This window comes from Panthera onca, chromosome B3, assembly GCF_046562875.1.
Source record: "Panthera onca isolate mPanOnc1 chromosome B3, mPanOnc1 haplotype 2, whole genome shotgun sequence".
In the NCBI taxonomy this organism is placed as follows: domain Eukaryota; kingdom Metazoa; phylum Chordata; class Mammalia; order Carnivora; family Felidae; genus Panthera; species Panthera onca.
The window spans coordinates 146,852,422-146,875,480 of NC_138344.1; the positions used below are offsets into that span (position 1 = coordinate 146,852,422).

The window sequence follows — 23,059 nt, forward strand, 5'->3', positions numbered from 1 at the left end:
CAGGTTGCCTGATATGAATATGGTACTACAGCTTTCTTTTTTTGTCCAGTAGCATGATAAATTGTTCTGCAACCCCTCACTTTCAATCAACAGGTATCTCTAGGTCTCAAAGTAGTCTTTTATAGGCAGAATATACATGGTTCTTGTTTTTTTAATCCATTCTGATACTCTGTGTCTTTATACTGGACTTTTTAGTTCATTTACATTCACAGTGATTACTGAAAGATATGATATTAGTGTAATTGTGTTATCACAATGTTTCTGTAAAGTAATTTTTTTTCTGGAGATTTATTCTATTCCTTTCTAATGTTTGTTGCTTTTGGTCTTTCTTTCCCACTCAAAGAGTCCCCTTTAGTATTTCTTGCAGGGTTGGGTTAGGGGTCAGAGACTCCTTTAGATTTTGTTTGTCTGGGAAGCTCTTTATCTCTCCTTCTTCTCAATGAGAAACTTCCTGGATAAAGTATTCTTCCCTGCCCATTTTTTTCCCATTCAGCACATTGAATGTATGATGACACTCCCTTCTCTCTTGGTAAGTTTCTGTGAATGGAACTAACCTTATTTGCCTTCCCTTCTTAGGGACTTCTTTTCTCTTGCTGCTTTTAGGATTTTTCCTTTATCTCTCTATTATGTCAATTTTCTATGATTTCTCTTGGTAATGGCCTACATTTGTTGATTTTGATAGGAGTTCTCTGTGCCTTCTGGATTTGGATGTTCATTTCCTTCCTTGGGTTAGGGCAACTTTCAGCTACAATTTGCACAGATAAACCTTCTGTCCCTTTTTCCCTCTCTTCTTTTGGGACTCCTATGAAAGGAATTTTACTACACTGTACAGAGTGGCTGAGTTCTCTAAGTCTACATCCATAACCCAAGAAGTTAGTTTACCCTCTCTTTTCTGATTCCTAATTTTCCATAATTTTATCTTCTATATCACTTAGTCATCCCTCTGCTGCTTCCACCCATTATTATGTGCCGTAAGCATCATGTCTCTTTCATAGAATTTTTAAATTTCACCGTTGACCAGTTTTTATGTCTTTTATCTCTGTGGTATGCATATATGCATATCTTGATGTCTTCTATGCTGTTCTCAAGCCCATCCATTATCCTTACTATTGTTGTTTTCAGTTCTGTTTTAGGCCTATTCCTTATATCTGTTTTGATTAGATCTCTGGATATGATCCTTTCTTGTTCTCTCTTTGGGGATGAATTCCTCCATATTCTCATATTGTCTAGGTCTCTGTGTTCTTCTGTGTTTTAGAAAACCTGTTATGTTTTCTGCTTCTGAGAGTCATGGCTACATTAAGAAGAGTTCATATGCTGTACGGAGACTGGCGCTTCAGGAAGGGTTTGTGGTGAGTGCTGTGTGCACTGTGTTCTTGCGTTTTGGTGTCTTGGTAAGTGGGAATCACCCAATCCATTACGGTTATGAATAGAATAAAAATAAAAGTGAAGCAAATTCTCTCATTTTTACTTCTTGTGTGCCTGCTTGAGCTGTAACATTGGCTTCCTCTTGCCCTTGGAGTGAAAGTTAAACCATCAGGTCCCCACATTCTCAGACTTGACACTAGTTTGGAATCAGATGAGAATTACACCTTTGACTTTACTGGGTATCCAGCATGTGATAGTATATCATGGGACTTCTCAGCCTATTTAGTCATGTAAGCCAATGTGCTTTGTGTTCTGTTCCTCAGGATTATCCTGACTAATACATGTAGATGCTTTTTCTCTTGTAGTTTCAAGTATTTGAAGAAAACTGTAACACATATAAAGTTCTGAGAAGCAAAGTGACATGAATGAAGTGTCATGGTGTTTGACTGGGCCAAGAGCAGGGTGAGGATAACCAGGAGCTATGGGATCCTGTGGTCCTAGATGCAAAGTGAGCGCACCTGGGACTCCTGTAAATGTTCAGTTGATGTGCATCAGGATACATGTAAACCATCGATATTTAGTACAAGGTTAAGCAATTGTAAGAGACTCTATCACTTGTTCATGTAAGTATAGTGTTCCTGGTAAAACAAACTTTGTAAACCAGACCCGAGTAGGTAAGCACAGAATCATGTGTCCAGAGAGGCTTCCTGGGGGAAACTGCTGTATGGAGAGGAAGCCCCAGGCCATGGCACAAAACCTTCCAACAACCCCTACCTGCACCTGCTCCTGGGAACACAAACAGAATGGTGCATAGTGTGCACCCCCTGGCGGTCCTGATCTTCTTCTACAGGGCGGTTTGTGTCTGGGCTCACACTGACAACCCCTCACTGTGTCCTTGCACAGTAATACATGGCCGTGTCTGCAGACCACTGACTGCTTAGCTCCATGTAGGCTGTGTTTGTGGATGTGTCTGCTGTCAGAGTGAGTCCGCTCTGGAACTTTTGTGCATAGCTTGTAGAATCATCTTCAGGGTCAGTGCTTCCCATCCACTCAAGCCCTTGTGCAGGAGCCTGTCGCACCCAGTGCATAAAGTAATCAGTGAAGCTGTATCCAGATGCTTTGCAGAAGATCTTCACTGATGCCCCAGGCTTCCTCACTTCAGCCCCAGACTGCACCAGCAAAACCTGGGAGTGCACACCTGTAGAGAGGGGACAAGAGTGGATGAAATCAATGTTGACTGGTCCTGGTCCTCTCCTGTGTCCAGGGACTTGGCTGACCCTTAGCTGTCGCCACTGCCACCAGGTAGAGGATTCTCCAGCTCCAGTCCATCGTGAGGGGATGTGTCTCAGGGTCTCCGGTAGAGGATGGCGTTGTACGGTGATGCTCTCAGGGCACAGACACACCCATACTTAACCTAGTGCTCTGAGGACTATTTGCATCTGATGGAACAGGATATTTAAACACCCTTTAGCATCCCTCATCTACTGATATTTTAGATTGCTTTCTGGAAAAGGAAACACTGGCTTCTGACAGGAAAGCCTTCCTCACCCCTTGTGCACCTACTCACCTGGGGTAGCAGCCTGGTGCTGGGTAGTACTGAAAGCTCCCTGCAGTCTAGGCCCGGCCCTGCAGGGAGGTTCCTGTCAAGACTCACAGGACATTTATTCCAGTGTCTCTACTCCAGCATTACATGGTGGAGGGGAGCAGAATATGCCACCCCAAATATGCCGCTGGAATGAAACATGCTTGAGAAACAGCCAGTGCAGAGACGCACTGACCATCCTTTGTTCCCTAAACAGAATATAAATCTCCTATGTGAAATACACCCTTTTTGTACCAGGAGGGGAGAAATGTCCTTAGCACCAGAAAAAGGAATTTAGGCCCCAGATTTCTGTGCAGAGAAACCTTAGTTCTTCACTGTTGTAGTAACACTAAGCACATTGAAGCTCTCACGTTTTCCCCATTGAGGATGATATTAGTGTTGGGTCATTCATATATGGCTTTTATGATCTCGAGGTGTGCTCCTTCTATCCGTACTTTCTTGAGGGTTCTTATCAAGAAAGGATGCCGTATTTTGTCGAATGCTTTCTGCATCTATGGAGAGGGTCATATGGTTCTTGTCCTTTCTTTTATTGATGTGATGAATCACGTTAATTGCTTTGCAGATATTGAACCAGCCCTGCATCCCAGGTATAAATCCCACTTGGTCGTGGTGAATAATTTTTTTAATGTATTGTAGGATCTGGTAGGCTAATATCTTGTTGAGGATTTTTGCATCCATGTTCATCAGGGAAATTGGTCTATAGTTCTCCTTTGTAGTGTGGTGTCTGTTTGCTCTTGGAATCAAGGTAACTCTGGCTTCAGAAAGAGTTTGGAAGTTTTCCTTCCATTTCTATGTTTTGGAACAGCTTCAAGACAATAGGTGTTAACTTTTCCTTAAATGTTTGGTAGAATCCCCTGGAAAGCCATCTGGCCCTGGACTCTTGTTTTTGACAGATTTTTGATTACTAATACTATTTCCTTACTGGTTATTGGTCTGTTCAAATTTTTATATTTCTTCCTGTTTCAGTTTGGTAGTGTATATGTTTCTAGGAATTTTCCCATTTCTTCCAGATTGCCCATTTTATTGGCATATAATTGATCATAATATTCTCTTATTATTGTTTTTATTTCTGTTGTGTTGGTTGTGATCTTTCCTCTGTCATTCTTGATTTTACTTATTTGCATCCTTTCCTTTTTCTTTTTGATCTAACTGGCTAGTGGTTTATCAATTTTGTTCATTCTTTCAAAGAACCTGCTTCCGGCTTCATTGATTTGGTCTACTGTTTTTTGTTTTTTTTTTTGTTTTGTTTCGATAGCATTAATTTCTTTTGTAATCTTTATTATTTCCTGTTTTCTGCTGGTTTTGGTTTCTATTTGCTGTTCGTTTTCCAGCTCCTTAAGGTGTAAGTTTAGGTTGTGTATCTGAGATCTTTCTTCCTTCTTTAGGAAGGCCTGGAATGCTATATACTTTCATCTTATGACCACCTTTGCTGCGTCCCAGAGGTTTTGGGTTGTGGTGTTATCATTTTAATTGACTTCCATATACTTTTTAACTTCCTCTTAACTGCTTGGTTAGCCCATTCATTCTTTAGTAGGATGTTCTTTATTCTCCAAGTATTTTTTCCTTTTGAAATTTTTTCTTGTGGTTGATTTTGAGTTTCACAGCATTGTGGTCTGAAAATATGCACTGTATGATCTCAATCTTTTTGTACTTACTTAGGGCTGATTTGTGTCCCAGTATATGGTCTATTCTGGAGAACGTTCCATGTGCGCTGAAGAATGCATATTCTGATGCTTTAGGATGAAATATTCTGAATATATCTGTTAAGTCCATCTGGTCCAGTGTGTCATTCAAAGCCATTCTTTCCTTGTCGATTTTTTGTTGAGATGATCTGTCCATTGCCATGAGTGGGGTGTTGAAGTCTCCTAATATTATGGTATTACTATCGGTGAGTTTTTTATGTTTGTGATTAATTGATTTATATATTTATGTGCTCTCCCATTTGGCACATAAATATTTACGATTATTAGGTCTTCTTTGTCTATAGACCCCTTGATCATGATATAATGCCCTTCTGCATCTCTTGATACAGTATTTTTAAGTCTAGATTGTCTGATATAAGTATGGCTACTCGGGCTTTCTTTTGTTGACTATTAGCATGATAGATGGTTCTCCATCCCCTTATGTTCAATCTGAAGGTGTCTTTATGTCTAAAGTGGGTCTCTTGTGAACAGTGTATAGATGGATCTTGTTTTCTTATCCATTCCGTTACCCTGTGTCTTTTGATTGGGGCAGTGAGTCCACTGAGGTTTAGAGTGAGTACTGAAAGATATGAGTTTATTGCCATGATGATGCTTGTAGAGCTGGAGTTTCTGATGGTGTTCTCTGGTCCTTTCTAATCTTTCTTGCTTATATATATATATATATATGTATATATTTTTTTTCCCATCTTTTGTCCCCTGAGAGAGTCCCCCTTAAATTTTTTTTTCAGGGCTGGTTTAGTGGTCAAAAACTCTTTTAATTTTTGTTTGTCTGGGAAACTTTTATCTCTCCTTCTATTTTGAATGACAGCCTCCCTGGATAAAGAATTCTTGTCTGCATACTTTTCTGATTCAGCACACTGAATAGACTCCGCCACGCCTTTCTGGCCTGCCAAGATTCTGTGGATAGGTCTGCTGCAAACCTGATCTGTCTTCCCTTGTATGTTAGGGACTTTTTTTCCTTGCTGCTTTCATGATTCTCTCCTTGCCTGAGTATTTTGTGAATTTGACTATGGTATGCCTTGTTGCTGGGCAGTTTTTGTTGAATCTAATGGGGGTCCTCTGTGCTTCCTGGATTTTGATGTCTGTGTCTTTCCCCAGGTTAGGAAAGTTTTCCGCTATGATCGGCTCACATAACCCTTCTACCCCTATTTCTCTTTCTTCCTCTTCTGGGACCCCTATGATTCTGATGTTCCTTTTGAATGAGTCACTGATTTCTCTAATTCTTAAATCATGCTCTTTTGCCTTAATCTCCCTCTTTTTTTCTGCTTCATTATTTTCTATAAGTTTGTCCTCTATATCGCTGATTCTCTGTCCTGCCTCATTCATCCTTACCACAGTTGCATCCATCCGTGATTGAAGTTCAGGTATAGCATTTTTAATTTCATTCTGGCTATTTTTTTTTTACTTCTCTTATCTCTTCAGAAAGGGATTCTAATCTATTTTTGACTCCAGCTAGTATTCTTATTATCATGATTCTAAATTCTGGTTCAGACATCTTGCTTTCACCTATGTTGGTTAAATCCCTGGCTGTCGTTTCTTCATGGTCTTTCTTTTGGGGTGAATTCCTTTGTTTTGTCATTTTGAAGAGAGAAAAGGAATTAATGAAGTAGAAATATTGAAATAAAACAAAGTTTCAAAAAAATTAAAAATTAAACACACACACACACACACACACACACACAAATCTAATAGTTAATGCTAGATCCTAGGTGTGTTTTGTTTAGGTGTTGAAAGTGGTTTGACAGATTAGGGGAAAAAAAGGGGGCAAAGTAAATCATTTGAGAATTTGAAACAATGCATACACTGATGTAGAGTAAAATGGGTAGATGGGAGTAAAATAGAATTTGAAATTAATATAGACAAAAGTATAGTATATAGTAGAAAAAATTAAATAAAAATATTTTTAATAAAAATTATGAATTTTTTGTTCTGTATTTAAGAAAAAAGTAAAGAAATGAAAAAGACAATAAAGATAAAGAAAAGAAAAAAATCATTTGATAATTTGAAAACGTGAATATACTGTAGTAGACTAAAGTAAAATGATGGAAATAAAATGGAATTTGAAAAAATTTACATAAAACTAAAAAAACATAGTAATGACAATTAAATAAGATTATTTTGTAAATATGAAATTGATTGTCAAATAGGTTTCTATACAACACCCAATGCTCATCCCAACAGGTGTCCTCCTCAATACCCATCACCCACCTTCCCCTCCCTCCCACCTCCCATCAACCCTCAGTTTATTCAGTTTTTTAGAGTCCCTGATGGTTTGACTCCCTCCCTGTCTAACTTTTTTTTTCTTCCCCTTCCCCATGGTCTTCTGTCAAGTTTCTCAGGATCCAAATAAGAGTGAAAACATACGGTATCTGTCTTTCTCCATATGACTAATTTCACTCAGCACAACACTCTGCAGATCCATCCACATTGCTGCAAAAGGCCACATTTCATTCTTTCTCAATGTCAGGTAGTATTCCATTGTGAATAGATCCCACAATTTCTTTATTCATTCATTAGTTGATGGACATTTAGACCCTTTCCATAATTTGACTATTGTTCAAAGTGGTGCTATAAACATTGGGGTACAAGTGCCCCTATGCATCAGCACTCCTGTTTCCTTTGGGTAAATTCCTAGCAGTGCTATTGCTGGGTCATAGGGTAGACTTATTTTTAATTTTTTAGGAACATTCACACTATATTCCAGAATGGCTGCACCAGTTTGCATTCCCACCAACAGTGCAAGAGGGCTCCCGTTTCTCAACATCCTCTCCAGCATCTATAGTCTCCTGATTTGTTCATTTTCGCCACTCTGACTGGCATGAGGTGGTATCTCAGTGTGGTTTTCATTTGTATTTCCCTGATGAGGTGTGATGTTGAGCATCTTCTCATGTGCCTGTTGGCCGTCTGGATGTCTTCTTTAGAGAAGTGTCTATTCATGTTTTCTGCCCATTTCATCACTGGGTTATTTGTGTATCAGGCGTGGAATTTGATGAGTTCTTTATAGATTTTGGATACTAGCCCTTTGTCTGATATGTCATTTGCAAATATCTTTTCCCATTCTGTTGGCTGCCTTTTAATTTGGCTGATTGTTTCCTTTGCAGTGCAGCTTTTTATCTTCATGAAGTCCCAATAGTTCATTTTTGTTCTTAATTCCCTTGCCTCTGGAGATGTGTCAAGTAAGAATTTGCTGTGGCTGAGGTCAGAGAGGTTTTTTCCTGCTCTCTCCTCTAGGGTTTTGATGGTTTCCTGTCTCACATTCAGGTCGTTTATCTGTTTTGAGTTTATTTTTGTGAATGGTGTAAGAAAGTGGTCTAGATTAATTCTTCTGCATGTTGCTGTCCAGTTCCTCCAGCACCATTTGTTAAAGAGACTGTCTTTTTTCCATTGGATATTCTTTCCTGCTTTGTCAAAGATTAGTTGGCCATACATTTGTGGGTCCAAGTCTGGAGTCTCTATTCTATTCCATTGGTCTATGTGTCTGTTTTTGTGCCAATACCATGCTGTCTTGATGATGACAGCTTTGTAGTAGAGGTTAAACTCTGGGATTGTGATGCCTCCCACTTTGGTCTTCTTCAATATTTGGCTATTCTGGGTCTTTGGTGGTTCCATACAACCTTTAGGATTGCTTGCTCTAGCTTCGAGAAGAATGCTGGTGCAATTTCGATTGGGATTGCAATTTCGATTGTGTAGATTGATTTGGGTAGTATTGACATTTTAACAATATTTATTCTTCCAATCCATGAGCATGGAATGTTTATCCATTTCTTTGCATCTTCTTCAGTTTTCTTCATAAGCTTTCTATAGTTTTCAGCATACAGATCTTTTACATCTTTGGTTAGGTTTATTCTTAGGTATTTTATGAATCCTGGTGCAATTGTGAATGGGATCAGTTTCTTTATTGGTCTTTCTGTTGCTTTACTGTTCGTGTATAAGAATGCAACTGGTTTCTGTACATTGCTTTTGTATCTTGCGACTTTTCTGATTTCATGTATCAGTTCTAGCAGACTTTTGGTGGAGTCTATTGGGTTTTCCATGTGTAGTATCATGTCATCTGCAAAAAGTGAAAGCCTGACTTCATCTTCGCCAGTTTTGATACCTTTGGTTTCCTTTTGTTGTCTGATTGCTGATGCTAGCACTTGCCACACTATGTTAAACAACAGCAGTGAAATATCTCAATTTTTCCCCATTGAGGATGATATTAGGTGTGGGCTTTTCATAAATGGCTTTTATGATGTTCAAGTGTGTTCCTTCTATCCCGAGTGTCTTGATGGTTTTTACTGAGAAAGGATGCTGAATTTTGTCAAATGCTTTCTCTACATCGATTGACAAGATCTTATGGTTCTTATCTTTTCTTTTATTAATGTGATGTATCACACTAATTGATTTGCGAACGTTGAACCAGGCCTGCAGCCCAGGAATAAATCCCGTTGATCATGGTGAATAATTCTTTTTATATGCTGTTGAATTTGATTTGCTAGTATCTTATTGAGAATATTTGCATCCATATTCATCAGGGATATTGGGCTGTAGTTGTGTTTATTGCTGGGTCTCTGTCTGGTTTAGGAATCGAAGTAATGCTGGCTTCATAGAATGGGTCTGGAAGTTTTCCTTCCCTTTCTATTTTTTTGGAACAGCTTGAGAACTAGAGGTATTATCTCTGCTTTAAATGTCTGGTAGAATTCCCCAGGGAAGCCATCTGGTCCTGGACTCTTGTTTGTTGGGAGATTTTTAATGACTGATTCAATTTCTTCACTGGTTATGGGTCTGTTCAAATTTTCTATTTCTTCCTGTTTGAGTTTTGGAAGTGCATGGGTGCTTAGGAATTTGTCCATTTCTTCCAAGTTGTCCAGTTTGTTGGCATATAAATTTTCATAGTATTCCCTGATCATTGCTTGTATTTCTAAGGGTTTGGTTGTAATAATTCCATCTTCATTCATGATTTTATCTATTGGTGTCATCTCCCTTTTCTTTTTGAGAGGGCTGGCTAGAGGTTTATCAATTTTGTTTATTTAAAAAAAAAACAACTCTTGGTTTCATTGATGTGCTCTTCAGTTTTTTAGAGTCTATATTGTTTATTTCCGCTCTGATCTTTATTATGTCTCTTCTTTTGCTGGTTTTAGGGTGTCTTTGCTGTTCTGCTTCTATTTCGTTTTTGTGTGCTGTTAGATTTTGTATTTGGGATTTTTTTCTTGTTTCTTGAGATAGGCTTGCATTACAATGTATTTTCCTCTCAGGACTGCCTTTGCTGCATCCCAAAGCATTTGGATTGTTGTATTTTCTTTTTTGTTAATGTTTATTTATTTTTGAGAGAGACAGAGACAGGATGCGAGTGGGTTAGGGGCAGAGAGAGAGGGAGGCACACAATCTAAGGCAGGCTTCAGACTCTGAGCTGTCAGCACAGACCAGACGTGGGGCTCGGACTCACAAGCTGGGAAATTGTCACCTGAGCCGAAGTTGGAATCTCAACCGACTGAGCCACCTAGGCGCCCCTGGAGTGTTGTATTTTCATTTTCATTTGTTTCCATATATTTTTTAATTTCTTCTCTAATTGCCTGGGTGACCCATTCATTCTTTAGTGGGGTGTTCTTTAACCTCCATGCTTTTGGAATTGTTCCATACTTTTTCCTGTGGTTGATTTCAAGTTTCATAGCATTTTGGTCTGAAACTGTGCATGGTATGATCTGAGTTCTTTTGTACTTATGAAGGGCTGTTTTATGACCCAGTATGTAATCTATCTTGGAGAATGTTCCATGTGCACTCGAGAAGAAAGTATATTCTGTTGCTTTGGGATGCAGAGTTCTAAATATATGTTAAGTCCATCTGATCCAATGTATCATTCAGGGCCCTTGTTTCTTTATTGATCCTGTGTCTAGATGATCTATCCATTGTTGTATGTGGGGTGTTAAAGTCCCCTGCAGTGATCACATTCTTATCAATAAGGTTGCTTATGTTTTTAATTATTTTATATATTTGGGTGCCAGCATATTCGGTGCATAGACATTTATAATTGTTAGCTCTTCCTGATGGATAGACCCTGTAATTATTATATAATGCACTTCTTCATCTCTTGTTACAGCCTTTAAATGAAAGTCTAGTTTGTCTGATATACGTATGGCTACTCCAGCTTTCTTTTGACTTCCAGTAGCATGATAGCTATCCATCCCCTCAATTTCAATCTGAAGGTGTCCTCAGGTCTAAAATGAGTCTCTTGTAGACAGCAAATAGATGGGTCTTGTTTTTTTATCCATTCTGATACCCTATGTCTTTTGGTTGGAGCATTTAGTCATTTACATTCAGTCTTATTATGGAAAGTTATGGGTTTAGAGTCATTGGGATATCTGTAGGTTTCATGCTTGTAGTGATGTCTCTGGTACTTTGTGGTCCTTGCAACATTTCACTTACAGAATCCCCCTTAGGATCTCTTGTAGGGCTGGTTTAGTGGTGATGAATTCCTTCCATTTTTGTTTGTTTGGGAAGACCTTTATCTTTCCTATTCTGAATGACAGACTTGCTGGATAAAGGATTGTTGGCTGCATTTTTCTGTTCATCACATTGAAGATTTCCTGCCATTCCTCTCTGGCCTGCCAAGTTTCAGTAGATAGGTCTGTCACTACTCTTATGGCTCTCACTTTTTAAGTTAGAGCATGTTTAGCTCTAGCTGCTTTCAGAATTTTCTCTTTATCCTTGTATTTTGCCAGTCTCATTATGATATATTGTGCAGAAGATCGATTCAAGTTACATCTGAAGGGAGTTCTCTGTGCCTCTTGGATTTCAATGCCTTGTTCCTTCCCCAGATCAGGGAAGTTCTCAGCTATGATTTGTTTAAGTACACCTTCAGCCCCTTTCTCTCTCTCTTCCTCTTCTGGAATTCCTATAATACAGATATTGTTCCATTTGATTACATCACTTAGTTCTCTAATTCTCCCCTCATACTCCTGGATTTTTGTCTCTCTCTTTTTCTCAGCTTCCTCTTTTTTCATAATTTTATCCTGTAATTCACCTATTCTCTCCCCTGCCTCTTCAGTCCATGCTATGGCCACCTCCATTTTATTTTGCACCTCATTTATAGTACTTTTTAGCTCCTCATGACTATTTCTTAGTCCCTTGATCTCTTTAGTAATAGATTCTCTGCTTTCTTCTGTGCTTTTTTTCAAGCCCTGTGATTACTTTTATGACTATTATTCTAAATTCTTGTTGTGTTATATTGATGAAATCGTTTTTGATCAATTCGTTAGGTGTCGCTACTTCCTTGAGTTTCTTTTCAGGCTAGTTCTTCCGTTTCACCATTTTTGGTTGTCCCTGTGGTGGCTCCAAACTGCAGGGCACTTCCCCTGTGCTGTCTGGTGTCACTTGTGTTGGTGGGCGTGGCTGCAGTCAGACCCATTGTCTGCCCCCAGCCCACCGCTGGGGCCACAGTCACACTGGTGTGTACCTTATCTTACGCTCTCCCAGGGGCAACATTCACCGTGGAGTGGTGTGGCCCCTGTCTGTGCTGCTTGCACACTTCGAGGCTTGGCGTGCTGCTTCCATAGGATCTGGCATATTAACCAGGGAGGATCCACAAGGTGCACAGTGGCGGGAGGGGTAGGTGTAGCTTGCTTTGCCATCAGTGGTCCCCTGTGGTAGGGGCCCTGAAGCACCAGGAGGAAGGCAGACCCGTCGGAGGGATGGATCCACAGAAGCACAGTGTTGGGTGTTTGCGTGATGCAAGCAAGTTTTGTGACAGGAACTGGTTCCCTTTGGGGTTTCTGCTGGGGGATGGGAGAGGGAGATGGCGCTGGCCACTGCCTTTGTTCCTGCCGAGCTGAGCTCTGTCTTCCGGGACTCATCAACTCTGCCTCCAGGTGTCCTCTTACTCTCCCCGCTCTCTGAGAGCAGAGCTGTTGACTTTTAGCATCCCAGATGTTAAGCCCTGCTGGCTGTCAGAACTCACAGAGTCCGGCCCCTCAGTTTTTTCAAGCCAGACTTTGGGGGCTGTGCCTTTCCAGGCGGTCTCCCCCTCCACCACCCTGGCTCCCTCCCAACTGTCCGTATAGCATGCACCGCCTCTCTGCCCTTCCTACCCTCTTCCATAGGCTTCTTGTGTGTGCTTGACTCTGGAGAGTCCGTTCTACTAGCCTTTCTGGAAGTTTTCTGGGTTATTTAGGCAGATGTGGGTGGAATCTAAATGATCAGCATGATAAGGTGTTCTCCTAAGCCTCCATCTTCCCCTCTCTCCCCAAATAGGAATATTTTTAATAGAAATTGAAAGTAAAAATGAAGTTTTGTCTCTTGCCCCCCAAACGCAGGCTATCGGACAGCCAGCGAGGCATCTGAATGCCCTTGGTGTGGTTCAGCTCCTTCTTGGGAAATACCACCTCAGAGGAGATGTAGCACCATGAGGGATGATCTTGAGAACCTTTGACAGGAGCCAGCACTGCCCAGAATGCACACAGCAAGAGGGACACACTTAGGGTGACCTGGCCCTCTGCCAGCCTCATGCCTCTGCTCAGGGACATCTGCCAGGGAGAATGGATAAATGGAGGATCGTCAGCAAAGCCAGATCTAGACCATCTGGCAGAACAGAGGGCTGTGCTGAGCAGTCAGCACCTTACACCTGGGGGCCACCTGTGGGGTTAGGTAACAGTTACAGGGTGTGGCATTGGGTGACCCTGCACATCAGTTTAGCTGGGGCACATGTGGCAGAGGCAGGCAGGCCCTGTCCAAGCATGCTCACATGGACATAGTAGGGACTTGCACCCAGAGACATGGCTCTATTCAACACATTCCATCTTTCCTTTAGCTACTTGAATACAGAATATACGATTTTAACACCCTGAACTTCTCTACCACTTCCATGTTCTGTGGTACTGCTGGTTCACTTTCTATGGATGACTACTTTTCCTCATTATGGAGACCACTTCTTCCTACTTCCTTGGGATGTGGAGGTAGACGTCAATTTTACCTTTGTACGTGTTGAAAAACATTGCTTTGTAATTTTACTTGTCTTATTCTGGTTGGCTATTAATTTGCAAGCCATTTGATCCTTTTGGTTGTTACTTTGAAGCTTCCTCTGTGTTTACTGAGGAAACATTTCCCAGTATTCTGTGTCATGATTGGTGAAGTACAAGGTCGTATTTTAGTATTTTCTTATGCCAGCTGGTGAGAACAGAAAGTACTGGTGACCATGTGTGAGCTCCAGGATTTTTTCCCTCTAATCCTTTATTGTGATTCTTTCCTGGGTTCTGGCAGTTTCCTCCTATGCATGTGGGGTTCCCTCCTCAGCTGGAGACACAAAGGGGCTGTCTGCTGGTGCCCAACTTGAGAGGAAGAGTGAATGTCCCCACTAGTTTTAAAATGCCCGCCTTCCTTTTACACAAAGACCAGGTAGGGATACCATAACACACCTAAAAACTACATGGGCAAAAATCTCCTTGACCTTGGCCTTGGAAATGATGTTTTGGATATGACTCCAAATACACAGTCAATGAAGACAAAAATCAGTGAGTGAGAACACATCAAACTAAAAATATTCTGCTTAGGAAAAGACGCATTCGCCAAAGGAAAAGACATTTTACAGGGACGGAAAAAATTGTAAAACATGTGATATGAAGTTCATATCCAAAATTTAAAAAAAGCTTATTTTGCTGAATATTATAACAAGCAACCCAATTTTTAAAAAATGGGGGAGTAGAGGACTTGAAAGGGCATGTTTCCAAAGTCCATGTACAAACGTCCAGCAAGTGCATTAAAAGGTGCTCAACATCACTCATCACCAGAGACATGCAAATCAAAGCCACAATCCCATGACACTTCACACCTGTTATTATGGCTGTTACCATCAGACAAGAGATAACAAATGCTTGTGAGCATGTGGAAATAAGCAAACCTGGTACACTGTCCCTAGGAATGTAAACTGGTGAGGTTACTACTGAAAGCAGTATGGAGAATTCTCAAAAAATTAGAAACAAAAGTATGGTTGTGCCCAGCGATCCCATTTCTGAATGATATATACAGGGGATGAAGTCACTACATCAGAGATATGTGCACCCCATGTTCATTGCAGTCTTATTCTCCATAGCTGAGACACTGAAGAGACCTAACTGCTCATGAAGGGATTAATAGATAAAGAAGATGTGAGATTAGATAGATAGATGGATGGATACAGAGATAGATAGATAGATAGATAGATAGATAGATAGATGATAGATTTCATCCATATAAAAGTTAATCGTGCCATTTGTGACTACATGGATGAAGCTTGAAGACATTATGCTAAGTTAAATTAGTCAGACAGAGAAAGACACATTCTGTAAAATCACACTTACATGTGGAGTCTAGAAACATCAAATTCACAGAAACAGAGTGTGCAATGGTGGGTTCCAGGGACTTAGGGGCAGGGAAAATGGGGGGGGGCATTGCTCAGTGTGTCCAAACTTCCAGTTAGAAGATAGACAAAAAGCTTCCATGGGTCTAATGTATAGTAAGATGACAATAATTAATATACATATTGTATATTGAAAGTTGCTTTATGTTCTTACCATAATTAGCTGAAGAATGTATTGACTAACTTCTACTTGGTAAACATTCGCATTATATACATGTATCAAGGCATCACATTGTACACCTTAAACTTACATAATGTTATATGTCGATTGTATCTCAATAAATCTGGGCCAAAAAAAAAAAAAAAAGGTATTCCTAGAAGACATTCCTATACACATTTGGCTAGTAATAATTTAATGATGCATGGACATGACTGCAAATCATACAATATGTGATATTAACCCTAAAGATGTTTTATGCACAGAGAAGATTTCATACAAGTGTGCATGTGTCTGTGTTGGTGGGAATAATTTCATGTGATTCTTTACACTCATAGAAACAACAGCCATAACAACAGGTGTTAGGACCACGGTGCTAAGTAGAGATCGTAGCATTTTTGAAGAAAATTAAAGGCATTATGGCCAGGGGATAGATCATGAGCAATTTGGGATGTAAAACAAAACAAAACAAAACAAAACAAAACAAACAAAACAAAACAAAAGAAGAGCGGGGAACACTTTTCCTTATTGTGATTGGAACATAACATAAGATCTGTGTTTTCTTTCTACATCTCACAGGTTTGGACTCCATTTCCCATATGAATGGCTTCCTTTGTGCTTAGTTGATATTTTGCAGTGACACATTTTCATTTGCTTCTTTGTTCCTTTTGTGCACATTCTTTAGATAGATCCTTTGGGTTTACCATGCCCTTACACAAAACACTCTAAAGGCGTAACAGTCTATTGTCAACTGATAACTACTTAAATTCAATCCCATGGACAGGTACACTTTAACGGCTCCACACCACTCCCCAGTCTACTGATGTCACAGGCTACATCTGTATGTATTGTGTACCCATGAGCATTGATTTATAGTCACACTTGATGCTTTTGTCTTTTGAATCTCACAAAAGAATTGGAAGTGTAGTAGAGGGGTAATGTCAGCCTCATAGCAGCCTAAGATGTCCCTGTGTTGTCTCTCACACCCCTCCAAAACTTGGCATCCATCCACAAACAAATGTGCATTTTTGGGCCCTGTGGGATCCAGCTCCATATGCCAATGGACCCCTGAAGAGTCTTCCCTACACATGCATAGGTGAACATACCTGAGTGTGGCTTTGGAGTCTACAGTGACCCCTGAACCTGCTCCACCTTTGTTGTCTGTGGTCTCCGAGGTTCTGGGAAACAGTCTTAGATGATCACACATGGACTGGAGTCTTTGTGGAAGTCCAACTTTCCAAAGAAAGTGAAAACTCTAACTTTAAATGATATCTTCATTCCCCCCATCCTTGTGCATTGTAGCATTATTTACAAGAACCAAAACACCCTATGTGTCCTCAGACAGAAGAATGGGTAAAAAGAAGTGTGGCCTGTATGTACAGTGGAATTCTATGATTCGTCCGTAAGAAAGAATGAAAATTTGCCCTTTGCGACAACATGGGTGGATCCTGAAGGCATCAGGATAAGTGAAGTAAGTCAGACATGTGGGAAATCAAATAGGTATGTCCTGGTGTAGGACATTGCAGGGAACACATTGCAAAGCAGAACACTGCTTTCTGGCTTTGCTGAAAACAGCAGGCAATGCTTTGCTTGTGTGGTTAATGTGTATCTAGGAGTCACTAACTTCCCTTATCTCGTTAACGTATATCTAGGGAGCACTCATCACCCTTATCTAGTTCATATATACCTAGGGGGCACTCGCTTTGCTTATCGATTTAATGTAAATCTAGGGGACACTCAGTTCCCTTATGCAGTTAATGTAATTCTAGTGGGAACACTAAAGTTCACTTATTTAGTTAATATTGATCTAGTGCAACTAGTTCATCTAAATCTAGGGGGCACTGCGCTGATTTAGTTGAAATAAATTTAGGGGAACTCACTGTGATTATCTAGTTAATGTAAATCTAGGGGGCACTCAGTTCCCTTATGCAGTTAATGTAAATCTAGGGATCATTCACTTATCCAGTAAATTTTTATGTAGTGGGCACTCATTTAACTCACCTAGTTAATGTGAATTTATGGGGCACTCATTTCACTTATCTAATTAATGTAAATCTAGGGGGCACTCATTTCCTTATCTTGTTAATGAAAATCTACGGGACACATTAGGTAAGCACACTTTGCTTATCTAATTAATGTATATCTAGGGCGCATTCAATTTGCTTATCTAGTTAATGTCAACATAGGGGGAACTCACTTTAATTATCCGGTTAATGTATGTTTAGGGTGCACTCACTTTGCTTATCTAGTAAATGCAAATCTTGGGGGCAAGCTACACTTCCCCTAGATAGTTAATATAAATCTGGGGAAACCTCACTTTGCTTCTCCAGTATATGTATATCTATGGGGCACTCTCTTCCTTATGTAGTTAATATAATTCTAGGGGCACTCACCTCACTTACCTCCTTCATGTATATATAGGGGGCACTCACTTCCCTTATGGAGTTAATGTATATGTAGGTGGCACTCACTTCACTTTTCTAGTTAATATAAATCTAGGGGGCAGGTTAAACTTTGCTTATCTAGTTATGTAAATCTAGGGGTCACTAACTTCACTTATCTCGTTATTCATCTAGGGGGCACTCACTTTGCTTCTCTTGTTAACATACATCTAGAGGACAGTCACTTTGCCAGTCTAGTTAATGGGTATCTAGGGGGTACTCCACTTTGCTTATTTGGTTAATGTATACCTAGGGGGCACTCAGTGTATGGAGTTAATGTATATGTAGGGGGCAAGCTACACTTCACTTACCTAAGTGATATAAATCTAAGGGGCACTCACCTTGCTTATCCAGTTAATGTAAATTTAGGGACACTCACTTAGCTTATCTAGTTAATGTAAATCTAGGGGGCATGCTGCACTTTACTTATTTAGTCAATATAAATCTAATGGGCACCTGCTTAGCTTATCTGATTTGTGTATATCTGAGGGGGCACTCACTCTATCTAGTTAGTAAATCTAGGGGGCACACTACAGTTCACTTATCTAGTTAATATTACTCTAGGGGGCACTCACTTTGCTTAGCTCATTATTGTAAGTTTAGGGGACCTTCACTTCTCTGATCTAGTTAATGTGTATCTAGGGGGACCTCTGTGCACACACAATGAACTTTGGTTTCTTTCCCCTGTTAATCCAGGTCATGTGAACTTAGTTCTTGGTCCACAAGAACATTTGGTGGAGAATTTCTTCCTCCCCTTCACCTTTCTAGGCTCTAGGTTCAGCCACATTCTGCTTGTAAGCTCAGACCCAGCACTATACTTGAAGCCCACATCGCTGTGTGCTGGTGTGTAGACTCCCATCAATTAGTGGGTGTGGCCTGTGGGTGCTAGATCCTCCACAGGACCCATTCTTACTTTATCCTGAAGGTAAACTCACGTTTCCAGCACATGTATGGTGTTAACTGAGTAGGTCTGCATCTGTAACACGTGTGTCCAAACAGGCAGAAGGGCTGATGTTACTCCACAGTTCACTTAGCATCCTTCTGTAGTTTACTGAGCAGGTGGCCAGGGCACCTGTTTGGCCCTCCTTCCCAAACATTCCTGGACGCATTCTTGCTGGGAACATGCAGTGTGGCTGCACGGGAATTTCAGGAGGTGCTGGGAAAGTATGATTACCTGGTTGCCCTGGAACGTGGAGAATATGTGTACACATGGCAGTCTAATACTTTGTGTAACCATGTGTCTTTGAGACAAAGTGCATGCATGGGGACACATTGGTACAACTTACAAGACTATCTGCACCAACAAGGATTCTAGGTATGAACTGAAGTGAAAATCCTGTTATGTGCTTCATGTGTTTTACATCTATTGGTGAATTATGGGATACATTCTTATTCCAAAGTAATTTCTGAAACAGTTACTGTTTAGTTCTGAAAATTTCCTAATCAATTACTATTAAAAAGTTGTATATTTTCAATTCAGAAGAAAATAAACAGACTTTAATATCACTATTATGATTTAAAATACATTCTAGACAACTGCAAAAATAGTAAAAAATGTTTAGAAAAAGGGTCCCTAACTTTCCACAGGCTCAACTCTGCAGGACTTCTAGGAGGTTCTTGGGAGAACCAAAGTGGAAATCCTAGGCAGACCCTCATCTAAGGATGAACTCACTGAAAAATAGAGAAAAGAAGGAGAAAAGGGGTTCATATTCATCGGGCTCCCTCGGAATGCCAGAGACATCCATAGGCACTTGTGCCTACCTTTCTGATTCATTTCACTGGGGGCTACTTTCAGCCTCATAGTCTCAGTCTCCCACATTCGGAAATTTGCTCTCCAGGGAGGCACAGCTTGCACTGGCTGGGATCGAATCCATGTCCCTTTCCCTGACAGCCCACAGACACCCCAGTGTGGGACAGGCAGTATGGGTGGGTGGTAGCCCTCCATCACCCTGAACCCATATTGGGACCAGGAAATGAGAGATTACCTGAAGAATGAGACAAAGCTCAGTGTGCAAGAGCACAGTTTTGGAGAAAATTCATGAATTTGCCCCTCAAGGAGCTTGTGGCAACTTCTCTTATTTCTGGAACCAGAAACCTCAGCCCAAGACACAGCTGCTGACTCAGGTCTTCTGCACAGAGTCTTAGGCACCGTTTGGGCTCTTACAGGCTTACACAAATACATAGAGGCCACAAGCATGCAGTTTTCAAGTTTTATTTCAGAGTTCTGCTCAGTGACGCATCAGAGACCTGGTGTCAGGTCCATGATGTGCCTGTGGACCCCTGTGTCTCCCGCAGACCCCCGGAAACGTGGATGTTAGCTGTGCCGCCTCATTACTGTATTTTCACAGATGAGCCACGTGGATTGTCTATAGTTGTTTAGGGGTCTGGAGGCTGAATTATGCATTGTCTTGATCAACAGTCTCTTCCGTAACCTTCTGTCTGTTGATAGTTCTGACGTTTCCGGCAATACCAAAGAGGAATGCAGCAATTAAGACATAGATTCTAGCAAAGATCACTCTGAGATACACCACGGATTCACGACTTTGCCTGACTGACCGCATTCTTCTTGGAGGGGGTCCACTGTCTGTGCTCCCACCAGTGCCTCGTTCAGTGCACCGTGGAGGATCCCAGCCTACGTGGCAATGGCAGTTCCTGTTATTGTTGCATATCCCTCTGTGACTGCATTTCTCCGGGATACAGTCATAGTTCAGCTGAGCCACACTGCCATTGCAGTAGGTATCCTGACAGAACTTTCCAGGAGCACAGGGGGTACCAGTTCTCACATGACCAATATCGGTTGTTCCTGTGCTACGATGCGAATCCAGCCCAAAACACCAGAACCCTGAGATCTCAGACTGATGAAATCCCACATGCTCTTGCAGCTGAGGGAGATGCGTGACGTTACTACACTGCAGCCTTCCACACTGCATGTCTGTGGGGGAACAGGGTTTAGATTTGAATACCCCTGCGTCTCTTCTGCAGTGTCCATATCGGCTGCCTTTTTGATTTATGGTATAGCAGACATTTTCACCCTTCACAGCATTTCTGCCAAAGATTTCTTGGCAGTGCATAGTGCGGTCAGTGCAGTTTCCATGATAGCAGTAGCCCTCTTCAGTGCACGGGGTTCCATCTTGCATATAGAAGTCATCAGGGCACTCCACGGACACCCCACGGCAGTATTCTGGAAGATCACATATATTTTGGATTGGCCTGCAGAGTGTCCCAGCATCGGAATAGGTGCAGTTTGTACAGCATCTGCCTGTATTACATTTGCTGCCAGGGGTTAGAATGCAATCAGTCGTACAGCAGGGATTGTTGTAGCACTGCTTGAAGGAGCCACAGTCACACTGCTCACCTGGCTCCACTACATAGTTTCCACAACGATCGTGAGTCAGGCTTTTATTGAAATAGGAAAGTCCTGAGTCAAATATGCACTCACAAAAATTATTCACCACTACATGCTGCATATGAATGAAGGAACAGTTACTGAACGAATCTGTCATAACAGGGTATTGATTCATAATGCAGGTAGACCTCCTCTGGCATGCACAAAACTGATTGTCATAAAAAATACCAATAGATAATGCAATTTTTTGGGCTACTAACACAGACAACAATAAAAAATGTCTGCCTAGAGAAGCAAGCGAGATGATGGATTTTGATCCGCATACCGCGTATGGGGCTGGCTGAAACTGAAGTTCATGTGGTGCATCTTTGTTCATAAGTAAAGCTGTATGTGGTTTAAAAGCAACAAACAAGTGTCTCTGAAAGTAGATATGAATCGGACTCCCTGGCACCCGAAAATTGTTCAAGACAACTGGATCTTCCAGATTATAAATGACCATGGAGGAAATATAGTGCCTTACATCAATCCCTTGAAGCATTGAGTCAGTCAAACTAACAAGCCTTATGAGGAATCGGGCACATTTTGACACGTTGTTGAACACACTATACATTGTTTTGGAACCGAGAACAAGTCCTTTCAAAATCCCATGATGGGATGAATACAACTTACTAGAGATCCTGGGGGCTGCACTGATATTTGCTTGAGAGAACAGGGGGTTCCTAACCTCCTTATATCCCAGGTTATAAGTAGGTCCCGTTGCATTGGTGTCTGCCACTATCTGAGAAACAATGTGTTCAAACCGTTGGGAATGGCTGAGGGGTCTGATTTCATAGGCAAGGTCATCCAACTTCATGATACCTTCAAGGCCCCCATAGCACGTGTCCATGGTGACCATGGAAAGAGGAATCTCCTCCAGGTAGCCGAGGTAGTAACAGTCTGGAGGGATGAAGGGGTAGTCCATCTGCAAGGCTCCCTGATCATCCTGAGTCATCATCAGCAACTGTCTGGACCAAAAGAGTTTCTTGTGCCTCATGTGGATAACATGGCTCTTGCCCCCAAAATGCAGGCTATAGGACAGCCAGCCAGGCATCTGAACGCCCTTGCCGTGGTGCAACTCCTTCTTGGGAATTACCACCTCAGAAGAGATGTAGCGCCATGAGGGACGACCTTGAGAACCTTGGACAGGAGCCAGCAATGCCCAGAGCGCAAACAGCAAGAGGGGTGCCCTCAGGGTGACCTGGTCCTCTGCCAGCCTCATGCCCCTGCTCAGGGACATCTGCCAGTGAGAATGGATAAATGGAGGATCCTCAGCAAAACCAGGTCTAGACCATCAGACAGAACAGAGGGCTGTACCAGGTGGCCAGCACCCTACACCTCGGGGCCACCTGTGGGGTTAGGTAACAGTCACAGGGTGTGGCATTGGGTGACCCTGCTCATCAGTTCACCTGGGGTGGATGTGGGAGAGTCAGGTGGGCCATGGTCAACAGTGCTCACATGGACATGGGTAGGGACTTGGACCCAGAAACACGGCTCTATTCAACACATTCCATCTTTTCTCCTTCTACTTGGATACGGGATATGCAATTATAACACACTGAACTTCTCTACCAATTCCATGTCCTGTGGTACTGCTGGGTCACTTTCTCTGGATGACTGCTTTTCCTCATTATGGAGACCAGTGCTTCCTACTTCCATGGGATATGGAGGTAGACTGTCAATTTTACCTTTGTTCGTATTGAAAAACATCGCTTTGTAATTTTACATGTCTTATTCTGGTTGGCTATTAGTTTGCAAGCCATTTGATCCTTTTGGTTGTTGCTTTGAAGCTTCCTCTGAGTTTACTGAGGAAACATTTCCCAGTATTCTGTGTCATGATTGGTGAAGTACAAGGTTGTATTTTAGTTTTTTCGTATGCCGTCTGGTGAGAACAGAAGGTACTGCTGCACATGTGTGAGCCCCAGGGGATTTCCCCTCTAATCCCTTATTGTGGTTCTTTCCTGGCCTCTGGCAGTCTTCTCCCATGCCTGTGAGTTTCTCTCCTCAGGTGGAGATAGATGCAGGGGAGTTGAGGTTACTTT

The 23,059-nt window shown here is 41.5% G+C and overlaps 1 protein-coding gene across 1 annotated transcript; it reads right to left on the reverse strand.

Moving 5' to 3' along the window:
- Window positions 1-19,831: 19,831 nt before the first annotated feature.
- Window positions 19,832-22,547, reverse strand: LOC144616601 (disintegrin and metalloproteinase domain-containing protein 21-like). Its single transcript, XM_078447737.2, has one exon. It carries the CDS (start codon window positions 22,255-22,257, stop codon window positions 20,032-20,034), a length of 2,226 nt encoding a protein of 741 aa, XP_078303863.2. The 5' UTR covers window positions 22,258-22,547; the 3' UTR covers window positions 19,832-20,031.
- Window positions 22,548-23,059: the final 512 nt, after the last annotated feature.